Source organism: Schistocerca cancellata, chromosome 5 (genome assembly GCF_023864275.1).
Source record: "Schistocerca cancellata isolate TAMUIC-IGC-003103 chromosome 5, iqSchCanc2.1, whole genome shotgun sequence".
Taxonomy (NCBI): Eukaryota; Metazoa; Arthropoda; class Insecta; order Orthoptera; family Acrididae; genus Schistocerca; species Schistocerca cancellata.
In genome coordinates, this window is record NC_064630.1 from 462,947,482 (window position 1) to 462,971,933 (window position 24,452).

A 24,452-nucleotide genomic window follows, 5' to 3' on the forward strand; every position below is an offset into this window, starting at 1 on the left:
ATGGTTCAAAAATTATCTGTAAGAAAAATTATCTTTAAAATGGAATTATCATTACATTATTGAGAGCTGAATATATTCAACTGTAAACTGCATTATTATTCCAGGAATAGATCTTGCAGTTTGATTTATAGGCATCAGGGTCTTCTTTGTGTGCCCCACTTAGCAGCTGACTTTTACCATCGTTGTTGTAATCAAATGACTGCCCTTCCTTTTTTAAAATAAATAAAAAACTATGCCATGGACTTTTTCAGTTCAGTGTGGATAATGTGGGTCTATGACTGTATGTCAGTTTTGAGCTCAACATTAATGATGTATTGAATTTCCAAATACTCTGAGGACATAGTCTCTGTTAAGCTGAACATGATGTTATTAATTATAATGTTACTGTGTGGAGTCACTAATTTCTCCAGCCAAGACAGATAAATCACAAAATTTTGACCTATCTAGTTTTGTTATTTTCTAACAAAATTTCAGGATTACACTGGCTTCGCCATTCCTTAATGCTGTCAGATATATGTCCACATTTACTCACCTGGCAACGAAATCAAGTAAGCACTAGAGCATTAGTTAGAAGAGTCTGCTTGTGACCCTATAAATAAAGGAGTATGCCTTAATCTAAGTTCCAGTAAGTAGGTGGCCCTGTAAGTTAAACGTTCATAAGGCAGAGAAAAATTGACCCTCAAATTCTTCAACAGGGTTCTCTCCTCCCACCAATGGCCTGCACAGCAGTGGCAGTAGCTTCAAAAGTGACTGCGCTAGTTCTTCTACAGCATTAATGAACTTGGTAGCTACAGGACTTCTTCATTTTTCAAGGCATTAATAGGGGAACATAGAGATTAAATACTGACTGAAAAACACGCTACAAGGAAGAGTAAAGAATACTTAAGAAGAAATTATTTCAAAATTGCTTTACGCAATAAAGTTTCAGCCCCTAACAGACAATTAATTGTCAGATAACATAAATTGCATAAAGAGTGTCTTTTTACAACATTGTGCTAAGTGATAATTCTTGGGATCTTGTTCTGTATTTTAGACAACACAGTGGCAAGTGACTTTAGTGACAAAGTACCACTTTCAGCTGCACTACTATCATTTAGTACATTGGCTACAATAATGAACTCATCTTTAGAAGTAGTAGGATTTACATTTGCACACCTGACCATCCTGACTCAGCTTTACTACAATTTCCTGAAATCACTGGAGGCAGTTGCTGAGATGCTCCCTTAAACCAGATTATAAATGATTCTTCCTTTCAGCTAGAATTCTTTATCGAGTGACTCTGATTGAAAAACTTTTCTGATTTTTTGTTTTGTTTGCTTTTATACATTTTATGCTGTACTGCAACAGGAAAGTTTCTGTCAGTGTTATACGTGATTAAAGGAGATCTTTCAAAAACCTAACTGTTCTCATCTGAATAATGTTTCTTTGAAAGGATACTTTCATACCCCAGGTATTTGTAGTTACATGTTAAGATTGTCAGGCAGTGACTGCAGAGGATGCACAAAAATATGAAAATACCAAACACACAACACATTACCATGCCTAATACAGTGTAGGAGAACTGCTGGCATTCAAAGCAGCTTCCAGTCATTTTGGAATAGGTAAATGCAGGTCCTGTATGGTTTTGCAAGGTATCTGGATACCATTCTGCCTGCAAAATGGTGGAAACTTCAGGTAACGATGATGGAACTGGATATCGATCATGCACCCTTCTCTCCAAAGGTACTGAGATCTGGTGACTAGTGTTGGCCAGGGGAGAAGCAGTAATTCCTACTCATGCTCACAAAACCAGTCCTGGACAATGTGAGCTTTGTCAACAGGGGACCAGAGAAGAAACATTGTACCAAGAGATGGTCCCGGTCAGCCAGAATGGTCGCACAATCATTGGCAGTAATGCAAATCATCACCGAACATCCATTATGTTTCAATCTTGGCAGCAAGCAGTCTGCACTGTAGGCTTGGGATGGCGTACACCAGATGTAAACTAACCCAGAAGTTCGAACCTGTGTGAAACAAGACTCATGCAACCAAATTACTTTCTTCCATTGTTCCATAGTCTTGAAATGCCAAACACTTTGGCTATCTTGCTTATCAAATTTGCCCATGTTCAAATTCACTTAGCTCTGACATAATGCACTCGCAACTATGCAGAACACTGTTCTGACCATGACTGACACATGCAGTGTATTGAGGGCATAGCAAAGGTGCTGCTTGTGATCATATATAACAGCACAACCAGCAGGCTTTGCTAGCAGCTGCAATTATGTCCAAGCATACATTTCTCTTGATGTTTCCATATTTTCATCCAGCACCTGTACCTGTGAAATGTTGATCCCAAGAGCAGCTGATGTTTTTCATGATTGAAGAAGTATAATCTGTAATGCCAGTACAAGGCTAGACAGTGAATAATATCACAATATTTAGTAACATGCAATGAGGATAAACATTCTGCTGAATGCTGACCTCTGTGAAAGTGTTTGAATTATTGCCATAACACCATTAATAAACAAAATTCCACATTTCTAGACATAAAAAATATATGGCAATTTTGTGCAATTGCTAACAGTCCAATGAAGCAGATGTAGTGCAGATTCATGCTGAAATTCCCATTCACAGATTGTACAGTAAAATACTATTCATGAGGGAAAACCCTATAAATATATCCTGCCATGGTTCATTAACATGTAAGTCCAATATTCAAACAATAGAAAATCTAGGATGGAATGTAACAATATTATGAAAAGGACAGTTGCCAGTCACCATATAGCAGAGATGCTGAGTCGCAGATAGGTAGACAGACTCAGCAGCCAGAGACTGTGGTCGTGTGTGGATGTTTATATATTTCTGCCAAATGCCTTGTTGGCTGAAAGCTCACTTTCTGACAGTTTTCTGTTGTGCCTATCTGTGACTCAGCATCTCTGCTACATGGTGAGTAGCATCAATTCTTTTCAGAACACTGTTAAGTCCAATATTCATCACACAAACCTTGTGTTCGTTACTTCCTTTACTGCAATTCCACAGTTGGTAGCTGTATTTGGAATTTGACACTACTCTAGATAGGATGGTGTTTAATATAAAGAAACATCAGCTGAACTGCCACAGAATGGACAAAAGAAACAGTGGTAACAATTGGATGAAGTCTAAGCACAAATGAAAAGTGGTCCATTTTAGGAGATTTTTCTCCAGTGCAAAAACTTTCCATCTGTATTACAATTACTGCAAGTATATGCATGAAAATTATGTGTGTAATTAAATGACAAGCCTACAGCATCTAAAAACTTCTTTTTTTAACAATTGTTCCTAAATGTTGTTGCAGTTCACTTACTGTGTACACTAAAATTTGCTTGATTGATTCTACTTTAGAAACCATTTGTGCATCTTGGATAAAATGGACTGTAGTTTTAATGCTGATAAACATAAATGGGAAGTCTAGATTCTTTTCTAGCTTCTGCTGACAAGTTACAGATAGTTAAGAGAACAATTTTTATATTAATACTGAAGTGTGGGGTGTAGTCAGAGGGCAACAATATTACAACCAACCATTATCAAAACCTATTTTGCTGTCACTGAACAAAAGTGTTACTTCCATAACATACTTTATTTTGTATTCTGCTATGTCACCAAGCAACAATACACCTAGTTTTCTGTTCAGAGTTTAATGAGCAAATGACGTAGTATTAACTCAGTTTTTATGATTATAATGTAACTGATGAAGTCTAGATACAAGGAAGAATCCAGATATTTGCCTAAGTTATTTAAGAGAATCACAGAAAAAGCACATGAGAATGGGGAGGCCTGAGTTAAATAATATGTTTTACTTCATTTCATTTAGAGGGAAATATGTCAGGCCCTTAGTAATGTGTAAACCTTGCATATTACAATGTGTTATAAAGATTATGAAGTATATTTGAAGCCAAATGACAATAGATCACATGAGAACAGGTTGTACAATGACCGCCAATCCTATCCTCAACCTCGAAAAGTCAAGTGTGGAACAATCAACTTTACAATACTCTAGTCACTTCATATGAAACAGAGGGCAAACAAATGAAGGCAATATTCATCCTCACAGGAGTTAACAGCTTTGCATGAATTATTGATGTACACCATCTTTGCAGTAGAATGAAAACTACGTAGTAATATTTTCTGCACTGCTAAGTTACAACTGTATGTAATTACCTCACGTAGTCTGCTAGGAAGAGTGAGTGGATGTACTCAAGGATTGTAAGTACACAACCACCATTGTGTCGAGTAGTATCTCATACAAACATAGAAACTATTCAAGCCAAATTAGCATAATTTCATAGACGCGCTACATTGTCAGCATTGCACCAACACTATTCAAACTACATTGTCAAAGATTTTCAACATTAACTACTCAAACTTGAGGCCCAGTTTCATGTCTTTCATTGCTTGCTGCATTACCTTATACCCAACAAGTCATTTGACGCAAGGGAAACCAGCTGTAATGTAGTGTCTGCTGTATAAATGTATCCAACAAGAAAGAACTATAAACTCTACGTGGGGAAAACTGCACACTGTTTACTAAAGTGCATAATGATTTCTAATCATTTTCCATATTTTATATCAAGTGGAAGATACTCCATGGATGTTTTACTTCATGTTTTCTTTCTTCTCTCTCACTCCCTCTTTCTCTTATTTTGTTACTTTTTACTTAGTATACAACAGAATGTAAAAATGGACAATTATGTTTGTGTGCACACTGTTCATTGTCTGTCTTAGAGGTTTTGAAAAAACAAACACAAGGGTTCCCCACCCCCCTCAGTACCTTAATGAGCTGACTTTACTAATTAGCTTCACATCTGCTGTTGGTCTTCCTGCTAGCACTTACTTTCTAGAAACTCATATTGATAACATTATCTTGTAAATGAGAGTATTTTTTTTCTTTTCTTTTTTAAGGGCAAGGGATTAATGTCTCATCAATGACAAAGCAATTGGAGATTGATCACAGGACACTGATTGGGCAAGGATGGAGAAGGAAATCAGCCAGATCACTTTCGAATGAATTGTCCCAAATTAACTTTAATCAGTTTTGTAAAACCACATAAAATGTAAATCTGCATGACTGGACAGGGATTTGAGACATCCTCCTCCTGAATGTGACCTAAATGCACAATGTAACTTACTAAGATAATGCGAGATGCCAAGCAATACCACGATTTAAGACATACACCCCACACAATACTGAACCACACCATAATGGCACTTTTAGGTAAGGACGATGTTTACAGTATGTTGAACATTAAGCTTCTCAAAAGTTCACAAGATGAGAGATTCAGTAAATGAGTTTCCACTGTTACCACTCAGTAATCAGTTGTATTTTTCAAAAATTTTGAGGTTTAATATTTATTTTTGTGCTATGTTTACTTACAGGTGCACAACTTACGAGGTGGCCTGATGAGCACCAACACTAATGCCCACACTCATTCCCATGCCCATGCTCACCACGTTCGAAATAAGCACTGCCAATGAAAATGTGGTGGGCAGACAGTGGTATGCAATACAGGAGAAGGACAAATAAAGCACTGTTTTCTGATACATAATCAAGTGTTAGTTTGATTTCCTTTATCACATGGTGTTTTGCACTGAAGTAGTTTTCACTATGTTGGCAAGCAAGAGATGAACTTCATAACAATGACAGTAAATCACAATGTTGCTTTACTACATGTAGTATAACAGTATGGTGCAATTACTTTGAATAACATCTACAAGTTCAATTTTCAAAAGGGCTACAGTACCTTACATCAACAATTATATAAGGGCAAATCAAATATAAATGGGCTTTTACTTTAAAAATCATTTATTAAAAACAAAATGCAATTACAATTTATTTTTCAACATCGTCCCACTTTATAAATACGTTCTTTTCCAGCAAGAAGGAAGCTTTTTTTTTTTCCTTCACAACACTGGAGTCAAACTGGTTGAATCAGGAGCCAATTGGGCATGAAGTCCTCCACCCCCTCATCATCTTCCAAACGATGCCCTCCTAGAGCTTCTTTAAGTGGTCCAGACAAATGGAAATCGTATAGGGGTAGATCCGCGCTATATGGAGGATGATCAAGTTGAGTCCAGTGCATTTCCTGTGGTTTGGAGAGCATTACAGCTGCAGTACAGGGCTTGGCTTTGTTGTGGAGGAGAATGTTGAACTTGTTGGTCTCGTCTTTTGTGGTGATAAGCTTCCCTCACCTTCTTGAACAGCTTGCAGACATACATAGCACTGATTTGGCATTGCTCATGCAAAATGCCTTGCTGGTAAAAACAAATAAATAAATAAAATTGAAAGAACCTTGCCAGTCGTGTCTTTGCTTTCACTGGGGCTCACTTCCCTTTCCTCTGCCACTTCTTACTGGTTTATTTGGATCCAGGGATATAATGGTGGGCCCATGTTTTGTCACAGGTGACAATCTCACTCAAAAAAGCATTGCCTTCTTTTGGAAATATTGCTGTAAGCCTCTAATATCTCAGCTTCTGATTTTTGGTCAAAAGGTGAGGGAGTCATCTGGAACACACTTTACGGGACTTTATGTCATTTGTGATGATCACTTGACAGGCCCCAATAACTTATCCTCACCTGATCTGCAACTTCTAATACTGTCACTTGTTGATCACCAACAAAAATAACTTTAATCACATGAATGTTTTCATTTGTAATACTGGTCCAATGATGATGTTGCTTATTTTCCACACATTCTCATCCTTCCATGAACTCTTTATGCCAGGTGCACACAAGTGTCCTTGACTATGTTTGATGACTGTACTGTGCAGTCAATATCTGGAAAATTTTCGTCGCTGAACTCCTTCACAAGCAGAAAATTTTATAATTATGTGTTGTGCAATGGAGGGGTGCATGTGTTGCTTTGATATTGTAAGTTTTACTGATAAGGCTGTTGGAAGTATGTAATGGCCAGCTCTCCCTACTCCTAATGGCCCACCCACCAAACACTAGAAGCACTTTTCTGGTCCTACCAACTGTTAATGCAGAGGAACAAAAATCCCATTTATATTTGATTCATCCTCATATAACCATAGAATGCAAAGATGTGATGCTCTGGTGTAAAATGTAAAGAAAGAAAGATTTGAGAAATGTGACTGGTTTAAGTAAGTATCATTTGGGAGCAGAGAAAGAAATATTAACCTCAGTTGTCATCAATATTTTCAATGTGATAATATATTTGTGTTTTGAGGATGAATATTCAACACATGCATTGGCAGTTCAAATAATCACCATAATGATTTTCAAATTACTAAATCATCATGTAATTACACTGAGGCAGACTTTGTCAAAACATATATGCAACTGATCATACATATGCTGAAAAATGCAATTTGTTTCATTTTGAATGGATGTTCTTAATAAATTTGTTACAGGTATTTAGACAAGAGCTATTAAATCTACTGACAGTAGAAAGAATTTTCATTATGTATTTTTATGCAACAGGATTAAAAGTTTCTTACTTCATCATTAACTGCAATACCAATACCCCCCAGTCTCTGCCCAATTTTATCAGCAAAAACAGCTGTAGGACTGATATATGTTCAATTGGCTATGTCTTGACAAACTATTTTTGAAAGTAGATTTGATCTTAACTAAGAGAAGTGAAGGAGTATATGAGAACACCAGAACTGCACTAAACTGAAGGGGTAGATATAGATTCAAACAGGAAAAAAAACCTGGTTGCTGATGTAAAAGGGAAAAGTGTAAATAGTTCAGTCTACCCAATGTTTTGCACTACAAGTATCACTATCATTAACCCAATGCAATCTAATTAAAAATCCTTAGTAATGGTTGCTTTTTATGCAATTACTTCTGAAACACAGTTTCACAATGCTGCTTTTCTCTAATTAATTGTGCATTTGCAGTAATATGGCATCTTAGAATTGTTTTAAAACACATTCAAAGTAATTTGTCATCAGCTGTGTACGTCTTATATAATTCAATGACTTCTGTAAACAAACTGTATGCTTGACTTGCAACTGAACGTATGCCACTGGTTTCATCTGCTACTATGTATGTGTAACTGTAAGTCTGAATTCAGTTGCTTTCGAAATTTCTACCCAGCACAGCATACACGTAACTTCATTTAAATGAGACAAAGTTTGTACATTTAACACTACAATTCTTAGTTCTTGTGTAACATAACATATATTTTTGCCTTTAGGTGTAGCTTTCAGTTTAGAATTGATCTAAATGTAAGTACTAACAAGAATATATATGTACTCATAAAATATGCCAAAAATATATCTGTAACCAGTCGAAGAAAGCTTGTGGGAGGGGAGACAAAATGTTGAGCTATTGATTTCAAAACTGATCACTTATTGGCTGCAAATAAATGAGATCTAATTTACAGTATGTCTTATTCAGCTATTATCTTAATCACATTTAATATACTATACATTACATTACATTTTGTGCAATACTTTAAAGAATACTCTATTAAAAATAGATTAAAATATACTTTCAGCATTAATATGTATCCATTACATTGTACTGTGTAACACTATTTGTAATAAATGTCTATAATGCTAACGTTATCTGGACCAATACTACTCCAATCAGTCTGATTCATTTGTGCTCTATTGTACATGCAGGTAAAGTTAAATTGATTGCCATCAGTACTTTATTGTCAATACCAACTTCCATATGGTATGATATAGCACAGTTATTCATGCAGCACATTTATGAACACTAGGGAAAATTCATTTCATTATAAATTTTAAATGAAGGAGGATACACATTCAAAAACAATTTCTTTTAAGACTTTCAGTATATTTTATTTGTGTACTGACCTCCTAAATGTGGACTACTTGGAACAGGGTGCTTTAGCATGATACAACACTTAGTGTTGATACATAATGGACTGAAATATATGCTCTATCAACATCCTGTTAACTACAAATGTGTGTTTTGCTTCAAATTTTGGGAAATGGAGAACCAAAAAGAGAACTACATCAAATATTACAATAATACACAAATTTTATTTTCTGTAGAATCAAGAAAATTAAGAACAAAACAATGATGCAATATGAATAGTTACAAGTAATATGTACAATCAGTTCTTCAGACAGCCATAAAAAGGGAGAAAAATCATTGGAATAATAGACATAAAATGTTTTTCTAAATGTCTATTACAAGAATTCATTCATGCAATTCTGCATTAGGTCACTGTTCATAATATGGTCACGTGAAGGGTAACATAACAGAACTGACCACAGAAAGCATCTGGAAACAGAAATATCTGGAGGGTAGGTCTGTCTGGTATATCTATAACACAAAAGCAGCAAGGTGGCTTCAAAACATGAAGATGATAGCCTTTCTATTCTTTCCAGTGCTTCTAACAAAGATGTCAAACACAAAACCATGACAGATGTGGCTGAACCTAAGCTGAGATACCAAATATTCACAGTACTGGTATCAATTCATATTGCTGCTACACAAAAACTTTCACAAAAATTAATCTACAAAAAATTTTCTTGTCCTGTTGTATCACACTTTATAGATACCTTGAGACCAAACAGACAGTGCTTTCAGTAACATATACTTCTATGTATTTTTTTATTTGTTTTTCATTTTTGGTTTTGTGAAGAATCCTTGAAGCTCTTTTCTTTAAACAGAAAGGTAGTTAGGTATTTTTTTGTGTTTTCTATAACCTTGCAGCTAAGAGAAGCAGACACATTAAACAGCTGACAAACTACAGCCTCTTTCTGTCATCAGTGTTCAGGTGGCTTAAAATACTATCTTATTTTCAGTCGTCTCGATCACTGGGTAGAGGGGACAGAATCCAGGATTCTTTTCCACAAGAGACAACATTAATCACAGGCATACCTCTTACTTATAATAATTATAATAATATTTTATATTAATAATATAATTATAAAGACTGAAATAACAGTATCTCACGTGTCTAATTAATTGCACAATTGAATTTTTAATTCAAAGAGTAGTTAAAATGACTCCTTCAGATCATTCTGCCTTTATTACCACAGTAGTATTGGATTCCTGGATACAATCCCACTCAGTCCACTCACAATCTTATTGTACACAGCTTTAGCCATTCCTCACGGTATATACCCTTCTTTCGCACTGACACAAGCAGTCACTCTCACTCAGTCGCACATTTCCGTTTCACCGTTGCTACACGTGAAGAGGCTTTCAGTTCTAACCACTGGAACACAAGCGTTTCAGCATATAGCACAGGGCTGGCCTCTAATGCAGTTTTCTTTTTCAGTCAGTGGAGAAAGAGGTTGGTCAGGTAAACATTATCCTCCTTTCTCCACTTTTATCATTAAATAGTAAAATAAGAGTGTTGTGCCCTACTTTACTATCTGCTGAAACCCAAGTCCATGGAAATTTTAACATAAAAAGTTCCCCACTATCATGAGGGACTTATACAGAATTTGTACTCTTTGAAAGTTTTGATGTTTTTAATATTTTTTTATATCTTTAAATATAATAATATTTTCCATGTTCTTCCCCAGGCTGTCAGGAAGGAGAACAGAGGGACAGACAACATTTTGGTTCTAGAGATCTGGCACACGCAAGTGTGGGCGGGTATCACTGGGTCCACATCGGCCCAGGCATCAGTTCCACTTGCAGATCCACTCCTCACACTCTTCTTGCAACATATCACTTAAGTAAAAATAACATTTCTCCCTGTCCCCTGGCCCCTCTGTGAGGAAACAATTAACCTATGTACAGGATACACAGTCATACTAATTTTCAATGTGATTCTCGGACCACTGCATGGCAGAAGTAAACCGAAGTACGGGGCAGTGTCTTGGCTGTCTTTGGAGAAATATAACGACATATACTTAACCGATGTAAACTACAGAAGAGAGTTCAGAGGAGACCATCCAGAGATCTGCCTGCTAGGGTCATTTATGAGAAATTTCTTTAAAAAATAGTCTCTTAATCCATGCACAGCACTAGTATTTGTTAAAACATATCTGCACTTTCAAAAATGCTAATGCCAAATAAAACTGGACAGAAAAAATTATTCCTGACCATCTACACCTGCAAATAATACAGAAAGGCCTTTAATATTCTCTTTAAAATGAATATATGTACAATTTACATAAATAAAATCTGCACATGCAGTGTATGCATTGTGCTTATTTTCCCAAATCTCTTTTATAATACAGATGTTACCATTGTTGACTAGAGGAGAAATGAGTGTGGTGGGTTACTAATACAAATGCAATATACTGGCTCTGTTAAGACGGTGCATGGTTTGCAGGCCGAGGAGAAGGCAGGGCACGGCAGATCTTGGGCAGGCTGATGTCTTGTCCCTCAACTGCTCCCAGCTTCATCCCCGTTCACCTGCAACATCACAGCAGTGACTCAAAAAAACACACATGTACAATGGCTAATTAAATTTCAGTGGCCAATCTGTTCAGTCACCCTCCTTTTGCAAATATTAAATCTGTGTTACTAATCATATAATGCAATGTGTTTAATGAATGTATTACTCCTTCTGCTAATTATTTTATCCGAGAGCTAATTTTAACTGTAACTTGGATGGTGAAAATTTTAAAAGTGCTCACTTTATGGACCTACATATAAAGAATATGGATCAGTGTCCTTCAGGTGGGACTGTTACAGAGAATGATACATTAATATATCCCATCAGATCAAGAGGATCAGAATGATCAATAAAATACTTTCAGAAGGGGTGTTGATAGAGGAAAAAGAGAAGCAAAAGAAGAAGAAAGATGTGATGATGATCATGCAGGATGAAGATATTGGCTCAAATAATGTATCTATGAATAAATTTCACTTTATGAACAGTACTACCATCGGAATCAAAATAAGAAATAAATGCAAAGCAGTAAATGATAATCATAAATATGCATTATCAAAAATATTAAAAGCAAACCTCATTGGAAATCTCATTTACAATACGAAGTAGTTATTGTGAATAGTTTTTAATCAACTATCAACTTGTCTGTCAGTCTCACTTCATGGGAACAAATGCCTGGGAGTCTTCTGTGAGAAATTGTGAAAACAGATACTACTGAACAAAGGAGCATTGCAAGACTTAAGCAATCAAGAGAACTGCTTAAATGACTAGCTAAACAGTGCACAAATTATTTAATGACTGGCAAAAATAACTGAAGTCTTCAAAAATTGTGATTGGGTTGAAGAAACTTTGGAACAGCATTTACCTCACAGCTACACGTGAAGAAAAGGATGCATCATGAAGGAATTATCCAAATGGGATGGAAATCAGTAGATGTGATGTACAAGTAGACAAACAAATGATTACAATTTCAGAAAAATTAGACGATTTAGTCAAGAGAAAGAGCTCCACAAACTGAGCAGATCAATAATGTGTTGGTCCACCTCTGGCCCTAATGCACAGTTATTTGGCTTGGCACAGATTGACAGAGTTGTTTCATGTGTTCCTGAGGGATGTCATGCCATATGTGCCAAATTCTGTCCAATTGGCACATTAAATTGTCAAAATCCTGAGCTGGTTCGAGGGCCTTGGCCAAAATCGTACGAATATTCTCAACTGGATAAAGATCTAGCAACCTTGCTGACCAACACAGGGTTTGACAACTACGAAGACATGGGCCAGCATTACCTTGGTGAAATGTAAGCCTACGATGGGTTGTCAGGAAGGGCAATAAGAAGGAGCATAGCATATCATCTATGTACCCCTGTGCTGTAAGGGTGCTGTGGCCGACTACCACAGGGGTCCTGCTACAAAATGAAATGGCACCCCAGACCATCACTCCTGGTCATCATACCATGTGGCAGGCGACATTCAGGTTGGTATCCTACTGCTGTCTGGTGCATCTCCAGACATGTCTTAGCTGGTCATCAGGGCTCAATTCGATGTGGTTTTTTTTTTTTTTTTTTTTTTTTTTTTTTTTTTTTTTTTTTTTTTTTTTTTTTTTTTGCAGTTTTAGGGCGCACAACTTCAATGGTCATTAGCGCCCTGACTACTCTAAGAATGCACCGCGAGGCACAAGTTGACAACAACAACTAAAAGGGAAAACACGACAAAAAACAGACTGACAGGCATAGGATTAAAAAACAGCATCATCAAATGTTCTTAGAGAGGTTTGTCAAATTGATAAAACGAAGAACACGAGCAACTGCTCGTGGGTCATCTGCTAAAATGGCATCAAAAGTACTTGGCAGGTTAAGATCTAGACGCAGTGCGTTAAAATCTGGACAGGACATTAAAATGTGTCGAACCGTCAGCAAGTGCCCACATGGGCAGAACGGCGCTGGCGCAGCCGTCAGCAGATGGCGATGGCTGAACCGGCAGTGTCCAATTCTTAACCGGGCCAAAACTACCTCCTCCCGCCGAGAAGGGTGTGAGGAGGACGTCCAAGCCACGGGAAGAGATTTTAAGGCCCGAAGCTTGTTGTCTGTAAGTGCAGCCCAATCGGCATGCCACAGCGACACAATGCGCCGACAAATGACCCTGCTAAAATCGGACGAAGGGACAACAAGAAGCTGTCCGAGGCTGGAGGACCGCAGCCTTGGCCGCGGCATCTGCAGCTTCGTTCCCAGGGATACCGACATGGCCAGGAACCCACATAAAGCTAACCGGAGAACCGACGTCCACCAGCTGCTGAAGAGAGCATTGGATCCGGTGTACAAAAGGGTGAACCGGGTACGGATCACTGAGGCTCTGGATGGCGCTCAGGGAGTCGGAGCAGAAGACATAAGCAGAATGTCAGTGGCGGCAGATGTAAAGAACAGCCTGGTAGAGGGCAAAGAACTCAGCTGTGAAGACCGAACAATGGCCATGGACCCGGTATTTGAAACTTTGTGCCCCGACAATAAAGGAACACCCGACCCCGTCATTGGTCTTAGAGCCATCTGTATAAATGAAAGACATGTTGATGAACTTCGAACGAAGTTCCAAAAAACGGGAGTGGTAGACCGAACTGGGGGTAACCTCTTTTGGGAGCGAGCTGAGGCCAAGGTGAACGCGGACCTGAGCCTGGAGCCAAGGAGGCGTGTGGCTCTCGCCCACTCGAAAGGTTGCAGGGAGTGAAAAATTAAGGTGTTGAAGGAGGCGAGGAAAGCGAACTCCAGGGGGTAGCAGGGCAGAGACATACAACCCGTATTGACGGTCGAGAGAGTCGTCAAAAAAGGAACGATAAGACAGATGGTCGGACATTGACAGTAGCCGACAGGCATACCAACAAAGCAGTATATCGCGCCGGTAGGTGAGTGACAATTCGCCAGCGTCAGCATGAAGACTCTCTACGGGACTAGCATAAAATGCTCCAATCGCAAGTCGTAAACCCCGATGTTGTATGGAGTTGAGGCGGCGTAAGATGGATGGCCGTGCAGAGGAGTAGACGAAGCTCCCATAATTCAGCTTGGAGCGGACGATCGACCGATATAGACGAAGTAGGACGGTTCGATCCGCTCCCCACGACATACCACTGAGAACACGGAGGACATTTAAAGAACGGGTACAACGGGCCGCCAAATATGACACATGTGGAGACCAGCTAAGTTTCCTGTCAAATGTAAGGCCTAAAAATTTGGTTGTCTCCACGATTGGGAGAGCAACGGGACCGAGTCGTAAGGACGGTGGCAGAAACTCTTTGTAGCGCCAGAAGTTAATACAGACCGTCTTCTCGGCAGAAAAACTGAAGCCATTGGCGACACTCCAGGAGTAAAGACGGTCAAGAGAACGCTGAAGACAGCGCTCCAGGACACGTGTACACTGCGCGCTGCAATCGATGGTAAAATCGTCCACAAAAAGGGAGCCTGATACATCAGCTGGGAGGCAATCCGTTATTGGATTGATCGCGATGGCGAAGAGAGCGACGCTCAAAACTGAGCCCTGTGGCACCCCATTCTCCTGGCGAAAGGTGTCGGACAGGACAGAACCCACACGTACCCTGAACTGTCGATCCATTAAAAAGGAACGAATAAAAAGAGGGAGGCGACCGCGAAGGCCCCATGTATGCATGGTGCGGAGAATGCCCGCCCTCCAACAGGTGTCGTAAGCCTTCTCCAAATCAAAGAACACAGCCGCGGTCGGGCGCTTCCGCAAGAAGTTATTCATAATGAAGGTCGACAAGGTAACCAGATGGTCAACAGCAGAGCGGCGCTTACGAAATCCACATTGTACATTGGTAAGTAGGCGTCGAGACTCGAGCAGCCAAACCAATCGAGAGTTAACCATTCGCTCCATCACTTTACAGACACAGCTGGTAAGCGAGATAGGTCGATAACTGGAAGGCAAGTGCTTGTCCTTCCCCGGCTTAGGAATCGGGACAACAATAGACTCGCGCCAGCATGCGGGAACATGTCCCTCAATCCAGATGCGATTGTATGTACGAAGAAGAAAACCTTTACCCGCAGGAGAAAGGTTCTTCAGCATCTGAATATGAATAGAATCAGGCCCTGGAGCGGAGGACCGTGATCGGCCAAGTGCGTTTTCGAGTTCCCGCATGGTGAATGGGGCATTATAACTTTCACAATTCGAGGAGCGGAAGTTAGGTGGCCTAGCCTCCTCTGCCTGTTTGCGGGGGTGGAATGCAGGGTGGTAATGAGCGGAGCTAGAAACCTCTGCGAAAAAGCGGCCGAAGGCATTGGAGACAGCCTCAGGGGCCACAAGGACGTCATTCGCGACCTTCAAGCCAGAAACTGGGGAGTGGACCTTAGTGCCAGATAGCCGGCGCAGGCTACCCCAGACAACAGAAGAAGGAGTAAAACTGTTGAAGGTGCTTGTGAAAGCAGCCCAGCTGGCTTCCTTGCTTTCTTTGATAATACGACGACACTGAGCACGTAATCGTTTGTAATTGATACCATTCGCCACTGTAGGGTGGCGTTTAAATGTGCGTAAAGCACGTCGACGAGCACGTAAAGCGTCTCTACATGCTGCGGTCCACCAGGGGACCGGTACGCGACGTGGAGAAGAAGTAGGGTGAGGGATGGAATATTCAGCAGCAGCGAGAATGACTTCCGTGAGGTGTGCGACCTGACGATCGCAGCTTGAGAACGTTTGATCCTGAAAGGTCGCCCTGGAAGAGAAGAGCCCCCAGTCTGCCTTGGAGATGGTCCAACTAGAGGAGCACGGAGAGGGGGTATGCTGCAGGAGATGGATAACACACGGGAAGTGGTCGCTCGAATATGTATCAGAAAGTGCATACCACTCAAACCGGCGTGCAAGTTGGGGAGTACATATAGAGAGGTCTAAATGGGAATAGGTGTGAGATGTGTCCGAAAGAAAAGTAGGGGCGCCAGTATTGAGGCAGACAAGATTGAGCTGGTTGAAAAGGTCTGCTAACAAGGAGCCCCTCGGGCAGGATGCTGGAGAGCCCCAAAGGGGATGGTGGGCATTGAAGTCTCCAGTTAACAAAAATGGTGCAGGTAGCTGAGCAACAAGTTGCATCATGTCTGCCCTGGTAACGGCAGATGACGATGGAGTGTAAACGGTACAAAAGGAAAACGTAAAAGTGGGGAGAGTAATGTGGATGGCAACTGCCTGCAGGCCGGTGTGCAACATGATGGGATCGTAGTAAATATCATCCCGGACCAGCAACATAACACCTCCATGAGCTGGGATACCTACCATAGGGGGTAGGGCAAAATGCACAGAGGTGTAGTGTGCCAAGGCAATTTGATCGCATGGGCGTAGCTTCGTTTCCTGGAGGGCTACGACGAGCGGACGATGCAAGCGGAGCAGCAACTTCAAGTCCTCTCGGTTGGAGCGAATGCTGCGAATATTCCAGTGAATAAGTGCCATCGTAAGAAAAGGAAGATGAAAGAAGGGGTCACCTCGAAGGCCGCTGAGGGCCTGGCTTCGAGCGAGCTCTGCCGCCGCTATCAGTAGGCGGACAGTCATCGTCCATTGGGTCTATAGGTTCATCGGCCATCTCGGGAGGATGGCCGGGAGGGGGAGCTTCCTCCGCCGGTGAACGGCCAGATGTACGACTACCAGCGGTGCGGCCAGGCGAAACGGATGACGGCCTGGGGCGGCAACCGCTGGGTGGCGCAGGAGAAGAAATGCGCTGTGGCGGAGAAGGAGAACTGTGCTTCCTATGAGCCTTTTTGGAAGGACGTTTGGTGGAAGTACCGGTCGAAGGCTGGGAGGTCGAGGTACGTAGGAAGTCTGCACGGGATGGTTCCTTCTTGAATGCCCGTGCATCTGACTTTGGGGTCTTCGTCTTAGCAGAAGCTGATGAAGGGGTGATGGGAGGAAGAGGAGACGTCGACCGCGCGATCTTAGCACTGGCCGAACGGACGACCGTGGTGCTGAAGGTCAGATCGCATGTCTGGGTTGCTACCTCCCTGGTAGTCCGAGGAGAGGCGAGGACAGTACTGTATTTCCCCGCTGGGAGCAGCGCGGGCTTCCTACTAGACAATAGCTTGCGAGCAGCCGAGGTGGACACTTTCTCTTTGACCCGAATTTCTTGGATACAGCGTTCTTCCTTATAGACAGGACAGTCGCGGGAGGATGCGGCATGGTCACCCTGACAGTTCACACAACGAGGAGACGGAGGTGGACAGTCACCCTCATGGGCATCCTTGCCACAAGTGACACATTTAGCCGCATTGGAACAAGACTGTCGAGTGTGATTGAAACGCTGACACTGGTAGCAGCGCGTAGGTGTCGGGACATAGGGGCGAACAGAAATAACCTCGTAGCCCGCCTTGATGCGCGATGGCAGCTTAACACTATCGAAGGTCAAGAAAAGTGTCCGGGTCGGTACAAGGTCATTGTTGACCTTTTTCATGACCCTATGGACAGCTGTCACGCCCTGCTCAGCGAGGAAAGATTGAATCTCCTCGTCAGTCAATCCGTCGAGGGAGCTAGTATAGACTACACCACGAGACGAATTCAAAGTTCGGTGGGCCTCCACCCGGACAGGGAACGTGTACAGGAGTGTGGCCCGAAGTAGTTTTTGTGCCTGAAAGGCACTCTCAGTTTCTAGTAATAAGGTACCGTTACGCAACCTGGTACAAGATTTGACAGATCCGGCTATGGCATCTACGCCCTTCTGGATAACGAAAGGGTTGACAGAGGAAAAATCCTTTCCGTCCTCAGATCGAGAAACGACGAGGAACTGTGGGGCAGGCGGTAGTACTTTTGTCACTGGTGGCTGGTCACGTTTCCGTTTTTGGGCAGAAGTCGAGAGAGATGGAGTAGAATCCATTGCGGAGGAATCCCCCATGATTGCCAGCGTCTCCGACGGCGCGCTCCTTCCTTGTGGGGACCCTCTCAGAGGGCACTCCCGCCTTAGGTGAATGTTTACACCTCAGGTCACACCTCCCAAGAAACAGACGGAGGGACCAATCAGCATGGTCAGAAGGTATCAGCTCAGGCAATCACCCCTCCCCGGGCCTGGCCTTTACCAGGGGGTACGCGCGTGCCTTACATGTCTACCCAGGCCGGGGAATTACGCGTTACCCCGTCACCGGCTACGCGTGCGAACGCGTGGGTCGGCCTTCAGGCACGCACAGGGAGGAAGGAAGAAGAGGAAAAAGAAGAGAGAGAGGGAGAAAGAGGACAGACTGTCTCAAACGCCGAGGCGGAGACCAGAGAAGGCAAGGAGAAGAAGGCAATGAGAAGGCAAGGAGAAGAAGGCAATGAGAAGGCAAGGAGAAGAAGGCAATGAGAAGGCAAAGAGACAGAAGGCAATGAGAAGGCAAGGAGAAGAAGGCAATGAGAAGGCAAGGAGAAGAAGGCAATGAGAAGGCAAGGAGAAGTCAAGGGAAAGAGTAAGGAAGACAGTGAGGTGGAGAAGAGCAAAGAAAGGAACCAACAAAAGGAAGGAAGAAACGAGAAGTGAAAAACCAAAAAGACCACAATTATAGGTCGTGGAACCATCCGTCTCCGGACGCAGGCGCTAACTACCCCCGTGAGGGGGATGGACTCCTTGTAGTCGCCTCTTACGACAGGCAGGAATACCTCGGGCCTATTCTAATCCCCGGACCCGCAGGGGGGTCAATTCGATGTGAGACTCATCACTAAAGACTACTCTAGTCAATGTGATTCCAGGCCTAATATGTTCGAAACCACTCAATGGGACTGTTAGTGTACAGAGGTCAACGGCAGTTGGTGGAAGGGGTGTTGTGGGCTCAGCCCCCTTTCTGTGAGCTGGCTATGTGGTCACTGGAGCACCAGTTGCACTTTGAATTAATGATAATGATGAATCCAGGGCTCTGAGTTCCCCTCTGACAATTGCCTGTCCTCGCATTCTGTCATCTCTCTAGGTCAATCACTTCCTTCTTGATGCTGTATTCGGTCATAGTTAGTACATTTCTGCCAAAATTGTCAAATAGTAGCATTGTTTATGTTCAAATGTCAAGCGATAAGCTGATTATTCCAACTGGCTTGTTTGAGTGGAACTACACCCCGTCCCTCAAATGCTAACTACTGTGTATTTTGTTCATGTGTCTGTCTGCAAGGCATAGTTACTGTCCAGCTGAGTACAAGGAATGAAATTTGTGAAGGGTTTATGCCCTGGTACCAACATGCCACCTGTTTACTATTCTTTCCAGCTGTGTGGTGCAACTGTGCTGGAACTTCACACATTCATCAAACAGCCATCAAAGTTTACGATTTTGCATTAACTCCTTCATGGTGCATTTTTTTAGTGTATTTCGCTTCTCCGACTAATTTTTTCCCCCGATTTTAGGGATATCATAAGATAAGAAAAGCAAATAGTAAGGAATCTTTGAGTGAATAAAGTGTAAGTAAAAAGGCAATTTAGCACAACACACTGGTGCTGAGGAGTGCAAGATCACTGCACATCACTACAGTGTCTTAAAATAAAAAGTACAAGAAGGTAATTATGTACAAAAAATGTAAAGATTGGACTAAAACAATGTGTTGCTATAGCAGCCATGAGGTTATTGAGGTTATTAACAGTGAAGTACTGAACTGACACTAGCTTACTATACAGATTATGACAAAAGAAATATAGCCATCAAAAGAAAACTAACATTCACATTATTTGATTGAATACCCAGCTTAGAATATTTTCTATGATTTAATCAGTGGTAGTGAACCTGGTCCCTACCATCCACTAGTGGACTTTTCAGTTTTCACAGTGGGCAGCTGGCAGTATGGACTTTAAAAACATTTTCATTAGATTTTCATAAAATTTTGACAAAGTGTTTGGTATGTGATTATTATTATACACTTTAACCTGCTGTACTCTGCTTTATGAATTTCATAAAGCAAAGTTACTTTCCTGGTTTATGAATCACCATTAGTGAGAAACCAGTGGGTGGTTGAACAATTTTGCTACTAACAGAGGTACAAAAATGGTCATAGTTAAAAAAGGTTGACCACCCTGATTTAATGACATAGTGAAAAAGTCTTAAATATTCTCTTACTTACACACAAACATGGAATCACTGAGTCATCAACCACAAGAATTCTTCATACACTTCAAAACAGAAGGCAATGGGTTCACATTTTCTATGACATGCTGATAAAATTCTTTGCACCTCTTCGCATCAACTAAAAGTTCTGGTAGTGCCCATCAATAAGAATTCAATGGCTTGAAAATACACTGAGGAGACAAAAGTCATGGGATAACTCGTAATATGTCGGAACTCCTTTTGCCCGGCATAGTGCAGCTACTCAACATGGCATGGACTTAACAAGACATTGGAAGTCCCCTGCAGAAATACTGAGCCATGCTGCCTCTATAGCTGTCAAGAATTGTGAAAGTATGGCCTGTGCATGATTTTGTGCACAAACCAATCTCTTAATCATGTCCCATAAAGCTTCAATGGGATTCATGATGGGTAACCTGGGTGGCCAATTGCAAACAACTGTGGCCTGGTGACATCCATAAAAATTCCAGTGTTGTATGGGAACATGATGTCCATGAATGGCTCTAATTGGTCTCCTTGTAGCCAAACACAACTGCACTGCCCTAACAAATACATTTGACAAAAGCCTCACATTGATTTCTGTGGTTATTTCACACAGTGTTACTTGTCTCTTAGCACCAAGAACTCTACACAATGGTTGCTACTCTTCGTTGTTAAGTGGAGGTCATCAGCTATTACACTGTCCATGGTAAGAAGTAATATCTAAAATTTAGTATTCTCAGCACAGTCTTGACACTGGATTTCACAACATAGAATTCAATGTTGATTTCCAAAACTGAACGTGCCATGCATCTAGCTCCACCTACCAGTCTGTCGGGCAGCCATAATCATGTCGGAAACCTTCTCACATGAATCACCCAAGTACAAATGACGACTCTGTCAATGCACTGCCCTTTTATACTTTGAGTATGTGATACTACTGCCATCTGTATATGTGCATACTGCTATCACATGACTTTTGTCGTGTAAGTGTAGATGCGCATTGAAGACATGGGACTGGTCTTCTTCTACTGAACCACCTTTTCATTTGGTAGTGCATGGTTGTGCACCCTTCTTTTTTTATACTTCCAACCATGATCTATTATTACTCTAGTATTTATTTCTACGGTAGGCGTTAGGCAGCGCAACTGAAACAATGGGAGTAAAATATGCTGCAGTGCAATTATACATAAACTGTGTGAATTACTCTTACTTCCTGGCCACCTTTCTGGGGCACTGAAAACTTTCTCAAGTGGATAGGCTTTAATAAATAACTTCAAATAAAATGTTCTTCAGTAACAGCACAAAACAAAACCATATCCAAACAGGTTTTTTTCATTCTTTTTTTCTAATGGCACTAACCTGCGTCGGAACTGTGTGTCCACAATTTTTTGACACTCCTTGAATACAGGCTAAATATACTGTGGTAAATGAATGTAAAACTTGTTTTCAAGAACAAGCCGGGTTATATGCCTAAATCTGGAAGAAAGGTACAGTTCAAAATATAGATTATTGGGCAAGCAAAACAAAAGGTACACCCAGAGGACGAGAAGCCACTCTTGTGTCTACATCTTCTGCATCAAAAATCAATTTAAATTGTGACACAGCACACTGACCTAGATGATTTCCATCTCAGAGAGGGTGAGGCGACTGGTGGACATGGCGACCCCGCTATCACTGGAGGTGGACTGCACACTGCTATGGTCATCAGTGTCGCTCTGGTTGCTCGTGTAACCGATCACGTCAACTTCATCTGGAATATTACAAATCATAGTTAGACAAAAGTCATATAATTTCTTTTCTATTAAGTAAATGAACCTTGAGTACAAATGAGGAAGGAGTCAGATCAAGATGCACACAGAAAACAATTGCAAACTTTTTGGCACATATTTTTAAATTCATCATGATCTGTGTTGTTATAATGATGGTAACATCATAGCGACATCTCACTTTTATTCGTATGTATTACATCTAAAAAAAAAAAATTCAAGATTATCCCAACAGGGACAGAAACTGTATCTTTGGCCTAGGTATTTAGTTAAAACTACATGCAAATATTTAAAAGTGAAGTTTTTAGTTTTGTTTTTTATTCGCCTATTTGTATATATATAATTCACTGCCTTTTATCTAACAGATATAGGCAGGGTGATACACTGCACTGTCTCTTATTGAAATGTATACAGTCAACTAGATTTTCAAACAATTTCTTTTACTGGTTGATTATTGCCCTTGATAAGGCAGTCAGATGAATATGGCTGAAATGATTATTAAAAAGAGAGAGAGAGAGAGAGAGAGCACAACACACACACACACACACACACACACACACACACACACACACACACACACACACACACACACACACACACACACACACACGTGAGAGAGAGAGAGAATATCACTGTAACTGTAAATCTTATCTTTGGCCAAAAACCAACTAAAAACCATAAGACAGTTAACGAGTAAATACAAAAGTAGCACCAGAAATGGTAATCCACATTTTCCAAGAGGTTTCCTAATATAGCAATGGGAGATTCACATATTGTACCCATAGTTCACTGATGAGAATAAAGAGGACTTTGTCTTTGATAAAATTCTCAGCATAAAATAGGGTAAATGTTGTATTATGGAAGACAATGTTTTTTTCATTTATACATATATCAGGAAACTCTGAATGTTCTTCCCCTTTCCAAATGTCTCCTTGATTCCCTTTACTACTTACTCAGTATACAAAAGGAATAACACTGGGGAGAAACTACAAACTTGTCTCACTCCTTTCTCAACTACTGCTTTCATTTCAAGTCCTTCGATGCCTGTAACGGAGATCTGTTTCTGTACAAATTTTAAATCATCTTTTGGTCCCTATATTTTATCCTCACTACCTTCAGAAATTGTAAAGGGTTGATTTCGATGAACACTGTCATAACCTTTCTCTAAATCTATAAATACTATGAACATAGATTTGCCTTTCAGAGTCAGTCTTCTACGATAGGAAGTAGTACCAGTATTGCTTCACATATTCTTACATTTTTCTCAAACACAAACTATTCTCCCCTGAAATCGGCTTCTTTTAATCTTTCCATTCTTCTGAAAGTAATTCGTGTCAGTATTTTCCAAACCTGAATTAATAAACTGATGATTTGGAAATATTCACACACAGTGTTTGATTTGTAAAAAGGGCTCCAGTACTGTGACCTTTCTAGGTATGTTTTTGAAATTTGGACTTCTTAAAACATTATTTTAACCATTTTCTGAACATCATAAAAGTATGAATATAACATTTGTTTTATGTCGCTTCAACTGGTAGCAAAGTTCTATCGTATCACTTATCAAAATCTGCAGTTCTGATTTTTTCTTATACAAGTGACCAGTACGGCATACCAGTTCATTGGTACTTTTTTTATGTCTCATATCTTGCATACCTCACGGAATAAATTTGTCATGGTATTTTCTCCCAATAATCTCAGTAATTCGGCAGAATTTCCGTCTATTTCCCATGCCTTTTTAGGCTTACGGAACGAGAAAATGTGCTTTACATTGATTTTCGAAGTACAGATACCGATTTTTCATGGAGGGATGTTGGGGTTCAGTTGCTTTCCGAACAAAAATGGTCGCCATGAGAAAGTTAGAGGGAACGTGCATGAGAGAAAATGTTTGTATGTTCCTTCGGCAAGTGGGGAAGGGTGTCGGCTGAAAAGGCGGGCAGTTTTCGCGTGCGCATCCGTGCACCTGGCTCACGGCAGCCGTAGTTACGCAGGTTAGTTGTGTAATGCGGGCCCAAGGAGATCTATTTCTGGGGCAGGGTCGCTCGACGGCTGGTGGAAGCTGACCCGTCATGGTGCGCCAAAACAAATCAAAACCATGGCGGCCACTACGGTTACACCTTTCTTTGGCATGTAGGGCAGAGCTGCTCTATATTATTCCGTCAAAAAACATGTTTTGCTGTGAAACTGCTGTAATACGCACGAAGAACGCGATGTCAGCAGATTTATTTTGCCCCTCTTCGCTGTCCCGAAGATACGCATAACAACTGAGTAATAGCGTGATACTCATGTTGTCAGCACGAAAGTGTATTCGGCAGCGGCACAATAACATCTTTGTCTGTGGCTGCGGTCAC

At 41.0% G+C, this 24,452-nt stretch overlaps 1 protein-coding gene across 1 annotated transcript in view; it reads right to left on the reverse strand.

Annotated features, from left to right (window-relative positions):
* Positions 1 to 8,621: 8,621 nt before the first annotated feature.
* Positions 8,622 to 24,452, reverse strand: part of LOC126187505 (max dimerization protein 1-like) — a 687,089-nt gene continuing 671,258 nt past the window's right edge. The window contains exons 6-7 of the mRNA XM_049928623.1: positions 21,952 to 22,088; positions 8,622 to 11,338 (exon numbers count right to left, since the gene is read on the reverse strand). Coding sequence (XP_049784580.1) covers positions 21,952 to 22,088 — 137 coding nt within the window. The 3' untranslated portion in view covers positions 8,622 to 11,338. The remainder of the gene's footprint in view (positions 11,339 to 21,951; positions 22,089 to 24,452) is intronic.